This window comes from Nicotiana sylvestris, chromosome 3 (genome assembly GCF_000393655.2).
Source record: "Nicotiana sylvestris chromosome 3, ASM39365v2, whole genome shotgun sequence".
Classification (NCBI taxonomy): Eukaryota; Viridiplantae; Streptophyta; class Magnoliopsida; order Solanales; family Solanaceae; genus Nicotiana; species Nicotiana sylvestris.
In genome coordinates this window covers 14,592,956-14,610,899 of record NC_091059.1, presented here as the reverse complement: position 1 = coordinate 14,610,899, position 17,944 = coordinate 14,592,956, and the positions used below count along the sequence as shown (strand labels likewise).

At 39.4% G+C, this 17,944-nt stretch overlaps 1 protein-coding gene across 1 annotated transcript; it reads left to right on the top strand.

The window, feature by feature from the left end:
- Positions 1-1,175: 1,175 nt before the first annotated feature.
- Positions 1,176-2,246, top strand: LOC138887071 (transcription factor bHLH121-like). The gene is made up of 2 exons (XM_070168784.1): positions 1,176-1,490; positions 2,067-2,246. Exons 1-2 carry the CDS (start codon positions 1,176-1,178, stop codon positions 2,244-2,246), a joined length of 495 nt encoding a protein of 164 aa, XP_070024885.1.
- The last annotated feature ends 15,698 nt before the right edge of the window (positions 2,247-17,944 follow it).

The window sequence follows — 17,944 nt, the reverse complement described above, 5'->3', positions numbered from 1 at the left end:
AAACTAGCTCAGGAAAATGAGGCCCTCAAAGCTCAGATCCAGAAGATGAAAATAGCTGCCAGAAACCCGGAAAGAAGCCGGGCTGATAAAAGACTAATAAACGGTCTGAAAAAGAAATCCCTCGAGTGTCAAAAAGACATGGAAAAATCTAAAGCTGGTCTAGCAAAAATTCGGGCAAAATGGACAAAGAAGGCAGAAGAGTGAGCACAGTTTGTTCAACAAATAAAGAGGAACTATGAAGGGACCATCACTATCCTAAGAAGAAAGATAGCCACTCTCGAGAATGAGGCAGTCAAGCAGGCTAAAGATTTTAAAGCTGATAGGAAGCACTGTTATGATCTGATGGCTCAGATGGAGGAAGGAATGCAGCAGTTGCAAAATCAACACCTTCATGACTCTCAAGTGTTAGAAGCCCGGAATCAGCAGATAGGGCGGTTGCTTCGGGAAAAAGGCAGAATTAGAGAAAGGATCAGAACCATCGCTGACTACATTACCATGAAGTGGCAAGTGTGCAAGGACATGACTCGTACCACCTTTTTCACTATAGTGATGACTTTCATCCGCCAAGTTATGAGTGATTTGGAGCGACTGCAAGGGGATCTCGCATTTAGGCCCGCGGCGAGACCGAATGATGTCCTGCGGGCACAAAGAGCATTAATGTATTCTTGATTTTACTTGAGTCTGTACCTTTCTTTTTCTGTTGGAGTCTGTTGTTTTCCTTTTTGAGTCTTTTAGCTTTGAATCGTTGTAATGCAAAGAATTTCCTCTTAATAAGAAGAATTGAAAATATTTTGTTATTCATTTTTACACTTTATCCCCAGAACTACGCTCGGTCTGATTCATGCGGGGATACGTAGACAATCTCCATAGGATTCGACCACAACCAAAAGAAAAAAATAAAATGGAAATAAAAAGGGGAATAAAGGATAGACGTGAGAAACAATAAAAGGGAAAGGTCGTGAATAGGAAAAGCCGAGATGACACAAGCAACCGAGCAAATGCATGATAGAAAGGACTAATTGCTTAGGTGCATTGCATTCCTATGTGCGGTTGCCTATTTGTTAAGCTCTAATCACTAATAAGTTTTGTTGTGGTTTCCATAATTCAAGTAGTTAGTTCACCTAAGCATACTGGCAACCCACCCATACCAAACCAGATCCAAAGGTGAAATAATCATGTCTATCCCAAATGTAGACACCAGTGTCATCGATCCTTCGAGAGAAGAAGAAGAGTTGGATGTCAATGCCATGAAAGAAGAGATGTACAAATTGAAACAACAAATGGCCGAAATGTATCAGGCCTGGGCTAAAGGACAACCACCATCAGCTTACCCGGCTAACCTTACCTTCACCCCACCCCCAGCTCAGTCTCAAGATGATCCTATCACTGATCTGTCCCCGAGCTTTCCCATTTACCAACACTACCGGGGCACCACTTCTCATACACCACAGTTTCCATCCCCTAAACCAATTCCATACCCTCCTCCACCAGTAACTCCTGTCTTCGTAGCACCTCTACCAGCTACACTCCACAAATCTCCTAGCGAGCCAATGTTCCAGGCCCAAGACAACCAATACTACCCCTCGGAGCCCACTTTCAAAGCTCCAGAAACCCATTCCTATACTCCTCACTTTGACTTCCCGATAGAAGCTGATAAACCATCTAAAAATCCCGAACAGGAAAAAATGTTCAGGAAAGTTAAAAGCTTAGAACAATCATTCAGGGACATGCAGGGATTGGGAGGTCAAGTAATTGTGGCCTACAAGGACCTATGTCTGTTTTCGAATGTGCAATTGTTGGCAAATTTCAAGATGCCCAAGTTTGATCAATACAACGGGCACGGTGATCCAGTAGCCCACTTGAGAGGTTTTTGCAGCAAGATGAGGGGAGCAGGAGGAAAAGATGAATTGTTAATGGCTTACTTCAGTCAGAGTTTGAGTGGATCAGCATTGGAATGGTATACCCGCCAAGATTACGGAAGATGGGACACATGGGATGATCTGGCACAAGCGTTCGCTTGTCACTTCTAGTACAATCTTGAGATCATTCCAAATCAACTGTCCTAGACTAAACTGGAGAAAAAGCACAACGAAAGTTTCAAGGAATATGGTTTTCGATGGAGGGAGCAATCAGCAAGAGTAGATCCCCCAATGAAGGAAAGTGAGATGGTGGATTACTTCCTACAGGCTTTAGAACCTACCTACTATGGCCATCTGGTCTCAGCTATGGGGAAGTCATTCAACTAAGTGGTGAAGATGGGGGGCATGTAGAAGAAGGCCTCAAGTCGAATAAAATAATGAGCTATTCGGCTATCAAATCAACTACTCAGGCTATTCAGGGAGGCATAGGAGGGATTGGGAAAAAGAAGAGAGAGGACGCGGCAATGGTTGAGTCAGGAACTTGGTCCGGATCCAGAGGATCACCTTACCACTACAATCAACCTCGACCCCACCAACAAACTTACCATCACAATCCACCCCAACACTACTATCCCCCACTAGAACCTCATTTTTCTGTCCACCATACACAAGCATACAACCAACCTCCTGCCCACACGCAATGGCATGCTCCCGTTCCACAAAATACTTACCCACATCCACGAGCCTACCAAAACACTCCCGGACCAAATTTCCAGCCTAGTCAAGCATTTAAGGGTAAAAAGTTGCAGAAAAAGAAAACCTTTACTCCATTGGGAGAGTCGTACACTAGTCTGTTCCACAGGCTAAGACAACTGGATATGCTGAGTCCGATACAGTCCAAACTGCCAAATCCTCCTCCAAAGAATCTTGACTATACTGTCCGCTGTGAGTATTGTTCTGGTACTCCGGGTCATGATACAGAAAAGTGCTGGCACTTGAAAAGTGCGATACATGAGCTCATTGATACCAATAGAATTGAAGTTCAAGCACCCGAGGCACTCAATATCAAAAGGAATCCGATGCCAGCCCATCAGGAGGCAAATATGATTGAAATAGTGCATAAGGAGGGGGAACCCAAAAGACCATCACAGACTATCATGATGATTTGTTCCAGTGGAGTCAAGACAGTTGAACAATCAGTAGGTGAGGAGTCGGTGCTCAAGTCGAGCAAAAAGAGTATTGGGCCATCTGTAGCAATTGAGAAGGGATCTTCAAGCAAGGTTGCAACGAAACAGGAAGGGATAAAGGTGATTGTACCAGGAGCGGTAAGCCAACCCATCATAATCGTGGAGGTGCCCGCGCAGATCGGGTTATTATTAAACCGGTAACCCAGTTACCAATAATCAACAGCAAGGCTATTCCATGGAATTACGAACGGGTAATAGTGATGTACAAAGGGAAGGAGGTCAAAGAAGAAGTTTGTGAAGCCCGGGGTTTGACTCGCTCGGGAAGGTGTTTTACTCCCGAGGAGTTAAGAAGAACAAAAGATAATCTAGCGCTGGTAAAAAAGGCCGTAACTGAGGGAGAAGCAGAAGAATTCTTGAGGAAGATGAAGCTACAAGACTACTCTATCTTGGAACAATTAAGAAAGACGCCTGCTCAAATTTCGCTATTGTCATTACTAATCCATTCGGATGAGCACCGTCAAGTTTTAATGAAAATCTTGAATGAAGTGCACTTTCCTGATAAGATCTCCATGAATCATTTGGAGAAAATATCCAACAAAATCTTCAAAGAAAACAGAGTCACGTTTTCCAATGATGAATTACCTGTAGAAGGTACTAAGCACAATAGAGCTCTTTACCTCACAGTAAAATATGAGGACTCCGCGCTCACCCGGATATTGGTCGATAACAGTTCCAGTGCGAACATTTTCCCTCTCTCCACTCTGAGCAAGTTGAAAGTAGAAGATGAGAGGATTCATAAGAATAGTATCTGCGTGCGGGGATTTGATGGCGGAGGCAAAGATTCAGTTGGGGATATAGTACTAGAGCTGACAATAGGGCCAGTTGAGTTCACAATGGAGTTCCAGGTGCTAGACATAGCTATTTCCTACAATCTGCTGTTAGGACAACCTTGGATTCATGCCGCCAAGGCAGTACCGTCTACCTTGCATCAGATGGTTAAATTTGAATGGGACAGACAGGAAATTGTGGTGCACGGTGAGGATAATATGTGTGCCCAAAGTGATACTATCATACCTTTCATCGAAGTTGAAGACGACAAAGGGCCATGGGTATATTAGGACTTTGACGTAATATTAGTTGAAAAGATCCCAGATGGGGAAAAGCATTCCAGTTCCTAAGGTAACAACAACGTCAGTCATGGTGGCTTCTGAGATGTTGAAGAATGGCTTAATACCTGGCAAGGGTTTGGGTGTTTCGTTGCAGGGCATTATGCCAGTATCTTTGCCCAAAAACTTGGATACCTTTGGTCTGGGGTTTAAGCCCACAACTGCGGATGTAAGAAGAGCCATAAAGTTAAGGTAAAGGGCGTGGGTCCTTCCAAAGACCATCCCGCGGGTGTCCAGATCATTTGTTAGGCCTAGTGCCAAAAAGTGCCCAACAACAACGGTTTCCGGTTCATTGGCTGATGTTGATGGAGATTTGGATAAGGGGTTCGAGAGGTTGTTCAGTGATGTTAACATGGTGGAAACTGGAGAAGGATCAAGTCAAGCGGATGTGCAATTCATTGGGCCAAGTGCAAAGATTAGTAATTGGGAAGCTACTCCTCTTCCTACTCGGAAGGAGCTTTGGTAGTGGGCTTTGATTTTTTTTTCCAGTTTGTCTGGGTTATTCCAGGGTTGTAATCTAGATTGTTATCTTTCAGTCTATTTTAGCGTGCAAACCTTGTTATCTTTTATCATTCAATGAAATGCAATTTCTCTTTCTTCATCATTCATGATGGTTTTCCATGTTTTTTTTCTTTTCTTTTCTGTACAGTTATTTTTATGTTGGTTCTAATGACATGGCATGCATGAGGAATCCTCAGCCTAGTCTTAAACATCAATTTGATTTTGAAATAATAATTCAAGAAGTAGAGTGTGATGACGAATCAGAATATGATGAGGATGAGGCTTTTGAAGAGATTAGTAAGGAATTAAATCACTTTGAAGGAAAACCCAAACCCAACCTGAATGATATAGAAGCCATCAATTTAGGGGACGCAGATAATATCAGAGACTAAAATAAGCGTCCACCTTGAACCAAATATCAGGGAAGAGATAATCAAAGCACTGATTGAATACAAAGATATTTTTGCATGGTCATACGACGACATGCCAGGTTTGAGCACTGATTTAGTGGTCCACAAGTTACCCACTGACCGGCATTCCCTCCCGTCAAGAAAAAATTGAGAAAGTTCAAAACTGATATGAGTGTGAAGATTAAGGAAGAAATCACCAAGCAGTTGGAGAAAAAGGTCATTCGGGTCACACGATATCCCATTTGGTTAGCTAATGTTGTTCTAGTACTGAAGAAGGATGACAAGATTAGAGTATGCGTCGATTACCGCAATCTCAACAAAGCAAGTCCGAAGGATAACTTTCCACTACCCAATATCCATATTTTGATCGATAATTGTGCCAAGCGTGAGATTGGATCTTTTGTGGATTGCTATGCCCACTATCATCAGATTCTAATGGATGAAGAAGATGTAGAAAAGACGACATTCATCACTCCATGGGGAAATTATTGCTACCGGATAATGCCATTTGGTTTGAAGAACGCTGGGGCAACTTATATGAGGGCAATGACTACTATGTTTCATGATATGATACACAAGGAGATTGAGGTATACGTAGATGATGTGATCATAAAATCAAAGCATCAGGCTGACCATGTTGGGGATTTGAGGAAATTCTTCCAGAGGCTTCCCATGTACAACCTCAAGCTTAATCCTGCCAAGTGCGCATTTGGTGTTCCATCCAGAAAGCTGTTAGGGTTCTTAGTCAGCCATCGAGGCATTGAGTTGGACCCGTCAAAGATCAAATCCATACAAGAATTTCCACCTCCGAGGAACAAGACTGAAGTGATGAGTCTGTTAAGGAGGTTGAACTACATTAGCAGGTTTATTGCTCAGCTCACGACAACTTGTGAGCCTATTTTCAAGTTGCTGAAGAAGAATGATGTGGTCAAGTGGAGTGATGAGTGTCAAGAAGCATTTGATAAGATAAAAGGATACTTGTCAAACCTACCTGTGCTGGTTCCACCAGAACTAGGGAGACCTTTGATTCTTTACTTGACAGTCCTGGAAAATTCATTTGATTGTGTATTAGGTCAGCATGACATCACTGGCAGGAAGGAACATGCCATCTAATATCTTAGCAAGAAGTTCACGACTTATGAGGTTAAGTACACTCACCTGGAGAGGACATGTTGCGCCCTAACTTGGGTAGCACAAAAATTGAAACATTATTTGTCATCCTACACTACTTACCTCATTTTGCGCTTGGATCCATTGAGGTATATTTTTCAAAAGCCTATGCCCACAGGGAGACTTGCGAAGTGGCAGATTTTGCTCACAAAGTTTGACATCATCTATGTGACTCGGACTACGATGAAAGACCAAGCATTGGTCGATCATTTGGCCGAGAACCCGGTCGATGATGAGTACGAGCCATTGAAAACTTATTTTCTTGATGAAGAGGTGATGCATATCGACGAACTGGAACAGATTGAGAAACCTGGTTGGAAACTTTTCTTTGACGGGGCTGCCAACATGAAAGGAGTTGGAATTGGGGCTGTGCTTATTTCTGAAACAGGGCATCACTATCCTATTATGGCTCAGCTTCGGTTTTATTGCACCAGCAATATGGATGAATATGAGGCATGCATTTTGGGTTTGAGGCTAGCTGCAGACATGGATGTCCAGGAAGTTTTGGTCTTGGGAGACTCGGATCTTCTGGTACATCAAATTCAAGGAGAATGGGAAACATGAGATTTGAAGCTCATACCATACCGACAATGTTTGCATGATCTTTGTCAACGATTTCGATCAGTGGAGTTCAGGCATATTCCAAGGGTCCATAATGAGGTTGCCGATACTTTAACTACCCTGGCATCAATGTTACACCATCCAGACAAAGCTTATGTCGATCCTCTGCATATTCAAGTTCGAGACAAGCATGCTTACTATAACATGATAGAAGAAGAATTTGATGGCGAACCATGGTTCCATGATATCAAGGAGTAGATCAGAATGGGGATATATACAGTGCAAGCCATGGGGGATCAAAAGAGAACAATTCGACGGTTGGCAAGTGGGTTTTTCTTAAGTTGAGAAGTTTTGTATAAAGAAACTCCTGACCTTGGATTGTTAAGATGCATATATGCTAGACAAGCTACGACTATCATGTCTGAAGTACATTTGGGAGTCTGTGGACCACATATGAGCGGATATGTGCTGGCAAAGAAAATTCTCCGAGCAGCTTATTATTGGCTCACCATGGAGCGAGATTGTATCAGGTTTGTGTGCAAATGTCATCAGTGGCAAGTACATGGAGATTTAATTCATTCTCCACCATCGGAATTGCACACAATGTCAGCACCATGGCTCTTCGTTGCTTGGGGCATAGATGTCATTGGACCAATTGAACCAGCAGCATCCAACGGACATAGGTTCATTCTGGTGACCATTGATTATTTTACCAAGTGGGTTGAGGCTAAAACCTTCTCAAGTCTGTAACCAAGAAAGCAGTGGTTGATTTTGTTCACTCAAATATCATCTGTCGATTTGGAATCCCAAAGGTGATCATCACGGATAATGGTGCTAAACTTAACAGTAATTTGATGAAAGAGGTATGCCAACAGTTTAAGATTACACATTGCAATTTTACCCCATATCATCCCAAGGCGAATGGAGCAGTCGAGGCAGCCAACAAAAACATAAAAAAGATACTTCGGAAAATGGTAGAAGGTTCGAGACAATGACACGAAAAATTACCATTTGCGTTGTTGGGTTATCGCACTAATGTCGGTCCTTCAGTAGGTGCAACTCCTTATTTGTTGGTATATGGCACTGAAGTAGTAATACCTACAGAAGTTGAAATCCCGTCCCTTCAGATTGTCGCTGAGGCTGAGATTGATGATGATGAGTGGGTCAAAACCCATTTGGAGCAGTTGAACTTGATTGATGAAAAACGATTGGCAGCAGTATGTCATGGCTAGTTATATCAAAAGAGAATGGCAAGATCATACAACAAAAAGGTGTGTCTCCGGAAGTTTGAAGTGGGTCAGCAAGTGTTAAAACGTATCCTTCCACATCAGGCTGAAGTAAAAGGCAAGTTCTCCCCGAATTGGCAAGGGCCATTCATTGTAACCAGAGTATTGTCCAATGGTGCTTTATGTTTAACAGACATCGAAGGAAAATGCATAGACATGGCTATAAATTCTGATGCAGTCAAGAGATATTATGTATGATTTCTTTGGTATAATTGTTGATTGTTTGTATTTAGCATTATTTCAAAGATTGAAATGACGAAGGCAATCTGTTCTGCTATCTAAACACTTTACCCTTTGTTCCCCCTTTTGAGCCTTATTTATTTCTTTTATACCCCTCTTTTGGAATTAATAACGAAAAAGAGAGAAAAAAAAGAAAAGAAAAAAGAGAAAAGAAAAGAAGCGAAAAGAGAAAGTACAACTAAACAAAGAAATTCGGGTGTGAACTATGTTTGACCTGATTCCTGTTAAGGATACGTAGGCAGCCTCACGGTTCGATCATAGTAAAATAAAATATCAAAAGTTCCCGTTCAAGAAACTGGGGCAGAAGTTGTGATTGTAATAAGAAATGTGATTCCAAAAGTTGTAATTCTAACCCATTTGAAGTTGTTCTGAGCCGTTTTATACCCTTTTCTTTGCAAACATATCCAAGAACCCACATTGTTGTCCAAAGAAAGACCTCCCGATCAATCTTCGAGAGATGCCAAGTCAAGCAATGTAAAGAGAATTCATATCAGGGGCAACACTTCGGTTTAAGCAAGAGAAATCAAAAAATGAGAGAGTTTTATTGTTGAAAACCCTCATGGGCACCATGAGGCGACGAAAGCCGAGAGAAAATAAAAATGAGATAGTTTTATTGGTGAAAACCTTCGCGGGAACCATGAGGTGACAAGGAATTTAGGAATAAACAAATGAGAGAGGTTTGTTGATAAAAACCCTTCAACGCACTACAAGTTGAACAAGGTCCGTAAGTTGGCGGAAAGTAAAAATTGGGTTGTGGAAATCTTAGAGCACAAAGTAAAACAATTGGAAAGGAGATTGGTTAAATAGACTGGGCTGATTAATCCAAAATACATACCATGATCATTGGTGTCAGTGACTCCACTCAGATAAGTTTCTTTTCCTATCTCCAACAATCATCCAAATTTGGATTTTCTTCTTTATTCTTAATTCTCAAAATAGTTCCATTTCATTGTTGTTAATTTTACTCCTCTAAAGCTCTTCCAAGGTTAGCCTTGTTTCAACAAATAAGAAGGAATGTCAAAGTATACAACTAGATTCAAAATTGCACAAAGCAAAATGCGGCTAGGACATGCTAGAGATAGTATGATGAAAAGTGGGGCATAGAGTGTGAGCAAAGGTTAAATCGGTGGAATGGTTCAGTAATGTCGTGGGAGATGTATGGTTTCAAATAAAAGGGTCAAAAGTGAAAAAAACAGTTGGGGATCCTATGGTTGAGGATCATTCGGGAGGTCAAAACAATTCTCGACCAGTTCAAGGCAGTCGGTCGAAGCAAAGCATGGCAAAGAGAAAACCATCCCCAACAAGAATGCCATAACTAACCACGACATTTTAAACTAACAAAATTTTCTTTGATTTAAAACAGGGGAAAAGATGGCATTTGTTTCAGGAAGCCCTCCGTAAGGAAAGCAAGTACCAGGCAGGTTTGATCACAAAATTCTCAGGACCCTCCTGGAAAATGGGACCTAGGCTAAAATCTAAAACAATCATAAGGAGTAAATATAGCATAAATATACACCAAAGGAATATAAGTTGGCTTCAAAGTTTGCATAGGAGTTTTCAGGGCCCGCCTAAATAATGGGATGTAACTTTAAGAATTCCATTAGCTAAGTAAGTTCTATTATAAGAGAGTATAATTTAGCTATAAAAATATCATTCGTAAGATAGGCTCTAATTTGAAATTTCAGGACCCTCCTAGATAATGGGATGAGGTTTTAAGACCATGTGATATAACAAGTTTCATTAAATCATGACTTTTAAAAATATAGCATAGCTTTGAAATTGGCATTTCATTAGAGATTTTCAGGACACTCCTGGATAATGGAATATAGCTTGCAGATTATTAGAAATATTTGGTAAAAGGATTCAATTAACACTCATAGATGCGCCTAGTTACCAAACTGGGACAGAAAATTTTCTTTTGTTTTGTCTATTTTGCTGAAGTCAGACGCCCGTCTGAAGAATAGGGAAAACAACATGGATGTTAAAGATAAAAGCGTGACCAAGTACTAGCAATCAGGCGTCCACCTGGAGAACAAGGAAAAACAGTTGAAATATCAGCAATCAGGCGTCCACCTGGAGAACAAGGAACAACAGTTGAAGTATCAGCAATCAGGCGTCCACCTGGAGAACAAGGAACAACAGTTGAAGTATCAGCAATCAGGCATTCACCTGGAGAACAAGGAATAACAGTTGAAGTATCAGCAATCAGGCGTCCACCTGGAGAACAAGGAATATAAGTTGAAGATTCAGTAATCAGGCGTCCACCTGGAGAACAAGGAACAACAGTTCAAGTTTCAGCAATCAGGCGCCCACCTGGAGAGCAAGGGAGTACAGTTCAAGTTTCAGCTTTCAAGTTCTTACTGATATTTTGTAACCTGATTTAGTTTACACTCACATATGTGCCTAGCTACCAAACTGGGGAAGAAAATTTTCTTTGTTTTGTCTATTTTTGTTGAAATCAGGAGCCCACCTGGAGAACAAGGGAATACATTTCAAGTTTCAGCAGTCAGAAGCCCACCTGAAGAATAAGGGAATGCAATTCAAGCTTCAGTAATCAGGCGCCCACCTGGAGAGCAAGGGAATACACTTCTTTCGGCAATCAGGCGCCCACTTGGAGAGCAAGGGAATGCAATTCAAATTTCAAGTAATCAGGATCCCGTCTGGAGAACAGAGTAAAGGAAACAATAGTCAAAGAAAGACATTTAAAAGGTTCAACAATCAGGTACCCGCCTAGAGAAAAAGGGAAATCATTTCAACAAATACCATTCAAGTCAACCATAAAGGAACTTCTGAGGGAAATACAAATCAACGAGGCAAAAGCAGTCACAAGATCAAGTTTGAAAATAAATCTTTGTAAAGCATAGATCATAGCTTAGTCTAGCTTCTTCATTTTGTCATGGTGTAATAAGGAGGTCAGTAAGCAGTATCAGCAGCAGTAGCAGTAACAGTGAAACCACAGTTTATGGTAGTCCCAGCTACTGAAACTTCCCGAAGTACATTGACCTAATTACTTTATAGCCAAAGATATGTAGTAAACCTTTGAAGCAGAGGTTCGGTCAAATTCTTTCAAAAAATGCTTCCCACGGAGTCTTTAAACGGGCAAAAATCGCTCGTATCCGCTCACTTTATCTTTGCACGAAAACTCTTCATGTTTCCGGGAAAAGAGGGGCAGCTGTGAGCACGTGATTTTTGCCTCATACGAATTACTCCAAAAGAATTCCCAAAATTAGGTCTTTTATTTAATAATGTGTTATTTTTTGGAATTATTATGCTATTTTCCTTATTGTTTGTATATGTTTGTGTACATGTTTAATGCGTTAAAAAATACAAAAATGCGGTATCTGTATTTAGGATTTAATTTTACATTTTCTAGATTAATTAAGTGAATTGTTGTTTTACAAAAAATAAAAAATTCAAAAAAATAACGTATTTTGCATTTTTAATGTTTAATGTCGAAATTTCGTGATTTTCTTTTTGATTTGGTAAATAATATTTGGGATAATTATTATTTAGAGTTAATTAGTATTTTTGATAGGATGATTTGATTTTATAATTTAATTTAGGATTTTAGTTTTAATTTTTGGAAAAAAAAAGGGAAGAAAAAAAAGGGAAGAAAAAAAAGGAAAAGAATTAAATAAAAGAGGAGGAAATTAGATCTGGGCCAAAAAATCCCCAGCCCAAACAAAAATCCACTCCAATACCCGCCCAAATACCCCAGAACCGGCCCAGAACCCGCCAAACCCAGTCCGTTTCTTTTTGCTCGACCAAACGACGTCGTTTGGGTTCAATTAATCGGAGCCGTTAAAGCTTGTTCATCCAACTGTCTATAAACACGTCCCCTCACCCGTATCCGACCCCGACCCATTTACATCAGAGCCCGATACGGTCTTAAAGGTATCTAAATGTCGTCGTTCCATTTAGTCAGATGATCCAAGCCGTTGATCTCGTTTGATCGAACGGCCTGGATCCAATTCCACCCCAGTATATAAATATCCAAACACACCCCGCCCCCATCAGAACCCCCCCATCTCATCACTCATCTTCCTCACCCAAACCCTAGAGACTAGCCACCACCATTCCCCACCGCCTTCTGGTGGTGGCGCCGACCCCAACCCACCTGAAAATTACACCCCACAACCGTCACAACCTCCTCTCCCCAAATCCCTGCTCCAATTCCTTCGAACACTCCTGGAACTCTTCGAATATTGATTCGAAGAGATGAAACCTAGCCGCCACCACCTCTGAATTCCCCCAAATTGACACCCTAGGATCTCTTCCCATCCCTCTTCCATAATCTCCAAGAATTTTCCTTCAAATCCATTCTAAACCCTTTGAATCTCAAATTCCAAATCCGGGTTCCAAAAGCTAAACCTAAAACTCGAAATTAATGATGATGGTTTCAGTTTTAGAGCTGGTTTCGTCACAAAATAATGTTATTCATTTGTTTTGGCAAAAAACAAGTGATTAACATTATTTGGCGATGAAATCAGAAAGTCAGGGTACCAAGATTGCTTTCCAGTTAGTCGGTGAGTTCTTTCATGTTTTCTTCGTTTATTTGGTTAATTTTTATTCTGATGTTCATCTCCCTCTTCTCTTTTTCTTTTTTGGTCGATTTCAGTTGAAATTCGATCAGTCTTCTGGTATAACTTATTTTTGTTCACTATTTGTTTCTCTATATTGAGTTTTTGGATTTGTTTTGAATAATTGGGATATCAGTTTGTCTTAAACTTTGAAATTATATGTCTTGTGATTGTTTAGTCAGTCAAATTAAGGATTAGCTTAAGTTTAGTTAATTTTATTTAAATGTGTATAATAATCGACTGATTAATATAAGTTTAATTCAAGTGTTTACCTACTTAAGAAGTTTCTAGTGGATAGTAGAGTTAGGATTGCACTAATTGAGTGGATAAGTGAGTGGATAATTGATTGCACTAATTGAGTGGATGATTTAAGAATTAAAAAGTTGAATTGATAATGGTAAATGCACTAAGTTGAATATTTATTTATAGACACTAAGAGACACGCTGAAAAGTCTCTAAATACTAAAGGATACAGAGAGGACAGGAGAGATTCTGAAAATACTAGAAATAAAGAACAACATTTTCTGAAAAAAAAACTAAAATAAATACTGAAGAGATTTTGAGAGAGTATAAAATTCCCAGAAAATACAGTATACTACAAAGGAACTACTGTTCCATTGATCTTCCTTTGAATCTGGAGGTTTTTGACATTTCGAAACAGTTTCTGATTTCTCTTTGTTATCGAAGAAATGGTTTAAATCTAGTTTTTGAAAGTTCTGGGTTGAGTTCTATTGCCTGGTTACTGTTCCATTGGATTTAATGAATTGATTTCATTGTTCAACTGGTTGAATCTGAGCTTTACTGCTCCTGCTGCCTGTTTCTTCCTTGCTGAAGTAATCCTGCTGTTGCTTCATAACTTACAGATTTTTGTTGTTTGTTTACTATATTCAGGTACACATTACTGATTCTGAACATATAGAAATGGATCATATGATTTGAAGAAATGGAGATCCTTGCACTTATTAGATATCTTATGTTCTTTGTTTTCTTTCAATATGCTTAATTTGTTTCTTCTGTTTCTTTTAGCATGTGTAAAATGAGGTCACACTAGTAATATTTGATACCTATGGTGAGGACTGTAATGGGACTCTTCTTTGTGCTTGTTAATTTAGTTTGTGTTTAATAATTTCCCATGAATTTGGATCACTGTACTGTTATGAGACTAATGTGAATCATCAAGTACAACTTTAAGATTTTTCTGTTGAGCAAAATATGGTACTCTTGGTATTAGGATCTAGAGTAGTCTTCATATCTTCATGACATATGGACATATTTAAAAACCCATTAAGTGTTCGGATGCAATCTGAAAATAGAAGCTGACATGTCTTGATAGTAATGCTATTAGGATGATTGGTTATAAGGCTCTATGGAAATTTTATTTAACATTTCTAATTTCAGTAATAAGTGGTGATGCTCCTGATTTTCAAATCTATGTAGTTTGAATGTATTTAATCATGAGATTTATTCTTGTATTGAAAGGCAGAGCATTTTCTTATTACTTTTTCATCATAAAAGCTTGTCATGTAGTTAAAAGGCTAGGGGTCTAATATCTTCAAAAAAGGGACGTCTGCCTTGTCTTCAGACATAGGCTAAATGCCAAGGCTTGAGGCTGATGGGTTTAATTTGAAGCCCAAGAAAATTAGCCCATAGCCATGAAATATTGCTTCCATGAGAGTTTGATACCAGATCCCCGGGTTTCAGTATTTGCCCATGGGCTCGAAAAATCTGATTAGTTCAATAGCACTAGGATTTCGATGCAAGTTTTGTTTACAAATATTAATTCAACTTTCAGGGGTTTAAAACTTCAATTAATCTGTGTTTAAATGATTTTGGTACAATTTATTGACTTGTGGTTTGGGCTCTACGGTTAGTTCAGTTAGTGAGAGAATTAGAATCAGACTTGGGCTTATTCTGATTTTGGGCCCAAAGGCATCTGCAACGAAGAAGACTGTTTACATTTTACCATTTGGGCCATCCGTCACTGGCATTAATTATCAAGTTTTAGATTAACATTTCATAGATGAATGGAACCCAGGATCCTTTCAAGCAATCAAATCTCTTAAATTAGTGGAGGCGAGCCATATTAGATAATGAAAATAGCTTATGGCCCCTTCAATTTTTTTAGTTTTCCTTTAAAATAAGTCAAGGTGCGCCGCGCCAAATAAAATCTCAAATGCGTGGCCCTCATTTATTTATTTCTTTTAAATCCTTAGAATTCGAGGCAAGCCATTTAGCAAATTTCCCATGGCCCTCGCAAAGTTAAAAACGCGTAGTTGCTTTAGGCGCGTTATTTTAATAATATTACCTTCCTAAACTCGGGTGTGCATTTCATGTGACCCAACTCCAATTCTCAACAACGTTAAATAAAATGTGTCCTAGGCCACGAGTGCATTTCATGTGGCGTGGTTCAAGGCATATTTTAAATAACGTTGAATCTTTCTAAAAAATAATAAATAAAAGCGGGTTTAAAGTAAAATGCACATAGGTTTAAAAGTGTACCAAAATCAAATAATAGGCCAATAATAGCAGTTGAGCGACCGTGCTAAAACCACGGAACTCGGGAATGCCTAACACCTTCTCCCGGTTAACAGAATTCCTTACCCGGATTTCTGTGTTTCGCGGACTGTAAAACAGAGTCAATCTTTCCTTGATTCGGGATTTAAATCGGTGACTTGGGATACCATAAATCATGCCAAGTGGCGACTCTGAATTTAAAATAGATAATCCCGTTTAGATTGTCACTTTAATTGGAAAAACTCCCTTATATCCCTTTCGGGTGTAGTAAAAAGGAGGTGTGACAATTGCTTCGCGAACGCGAAAGTCTTGCCGCGTTCGCGAAGAAGGGGAGTGCTAGGCAGTATCATTTTGAAGATGGGATTTGGACCATTTTCCTCCATTTTTCATTTGGTTGGACGATTTTGTAGCTCTTGGAGGAGAGATTTTCGTCATCTAAGTCAAGGTAAGTTGTTCCCACCTCATTATAAGTTAAATACATGGTTTGTATAAGGATTTAAACATGAAAATTTGTAGAAATTGTGGGGTTTTGGTTGAAAACCTAGAAATTGGTATTTTTGGATTTTGACCGCGAATTTGGGCATGGAATTGCAAATAAATTATATATTTGAATTCGTGGAGTTATGGGTAAAGTTTATCTTCGAAAATTTTTGGGATCCGGGCATATGAGCCCGTGGGTGATTTTTATCGACTTTCCGAACGGAGTTGGAAATTGTTGTAAATAGGATTATAATTAGTATTTGAATATATATTATTGCTCATTTATTGACTAGTTTTTGAACGTTGAGCATTGATTTGAGTTGCTTGTATGACTTGGAGCCGGTTATGGAACTTCGGAGTGAGGTAAGTCTCCTTTCTAACCTTGTAAGAGGGAATTAACCCCATAGGTGAACTAAATTATTATGTGCTTCTATTTGTGGTGGCTACGTACGCACGAGGTAACGAGAGTCCGTACATAGCTACTAGCTATGCCTATGTCCGGGTAGTTTTAGGCTTACATCATACCTTGTTGATATTTTTGTTGATTTATGTTTATTGTTTGCCTTGAGAAAAAACGAGATTGAGTTAGCTTATTAAATGTTTTAAAAGGAGTTGAAATTGAGGAAAAAATTGGGAACTTAAAAGGTTTCATTTGATGTTCGTATTTTGAAAAGAATTGAAGAATACTATAATAACTAAAGAAATCTATGTGCAACCGCGTCGCATGTATGATTCAGGAGTGGTGTAATTCCTTAAATTTATGTTTGACCACATCGCATGTATGATTCGCGAGCGGGATAAATAGATATGCTATGGTTCGCGCCGTTCGACCCTCGGCAATGCACAATTTACATTTATGTTGGATCGGACCGAACATTCTCGGTGGTATTTGCGTATGATAATAAAAATGGAAGTCCCTTTTTGTAGCTGATCTAAATTCATTATTTGTGTGATCACATTTAAGTAAGGAGGTGATTTAAGCTCTTAATTATGGGGAAGACTTGTTCAGTTATTTCTTGCCCTGAGTCTTATTATTGTATATCATGCCTAATTATAATTTCATATTATCTTATTATTGGAACACTAGTAAGCGTCGGAGTCGACCTCTCGTCACTACTTATTCGAGGTTAGATGGGATACTTACTGGCTACGCGTTGTTTTCGTACTCATATTACACTTGCTGTACATTTTGTTGTACATACACATGTATGTTTAGTGGTCTTGTGGGCCCAACAACGTGGGTGATACAGGGACTTAGGCGAGCTGCATCTTATGAGACAATCCACAACTAGCAGAGTCTCCTTCAGAGTACTTGTATTTTCTTTTCTGTCCAAATTTGTATTCTGGACGGTTATTGTATTGTATTTTAAATCCTAATAATTGCTCATGCACTTGTGATGTCAGGTTCTGCAATGATTATGGAATATTTAGTATTAAAATTAGTAAATATTTTTATTATTATGTAAAGCTCATCTATTACTAGTTAAGTTGAAGGAAATTTATGATTTCAAAAATACAAAAATGAGGATTTAATTAACTATTAAATGTTGGCTTGCCTAACAGCGGTGTCCGGCGCCATCACGACCTTTAATAGATTTCGGGTCGTGACAACATGGAATTAGAGCACTAGGTTCACTTAGGTCTCACGAGTCATGAGCGAGTTTTGTAGAGTCTTGCGGATCGGTATGGAGACGTCTATACTTATCTTCGAGAAGCTACAAGGCTGTCAGGAGCATTTCCCTTCTTGATTTCTCATCATGACATTTGATTCCTTTGAGGCTTAAACACCTCATTTTATCCCTCCTCGATTTAAGTGCACAGTCTGGGCATGTTTCCGGAAAGCTTTTATGTTAAAAGTTAATAAAAATAAGAAATTTTGCCTAAAAACTTCATTTGAGTTGACTTTGGTCAACATTTTGAACAAACGGATCCGGATTCGTGGTTTGACTGTCCCGGTGGGTCTGTATCATGATTTGGGACTTGAGCGCTT

Coding starts and splice junctions, on each gene's coding strand:
- LOC138887071 (XM_070168784.1), top strand. CDS start 1,176: ATGTCTATCCCAAATGTAGACACCAGTGTCATCGATCCTTCGAGAGAA. Junction 1,491..2,066: donor TTCCATACCCTCCTCCACCA/GTAACTCCTGTC, acceptor CAACTGTCCTAG/ACTAAACTGGAGAAAAAGCA.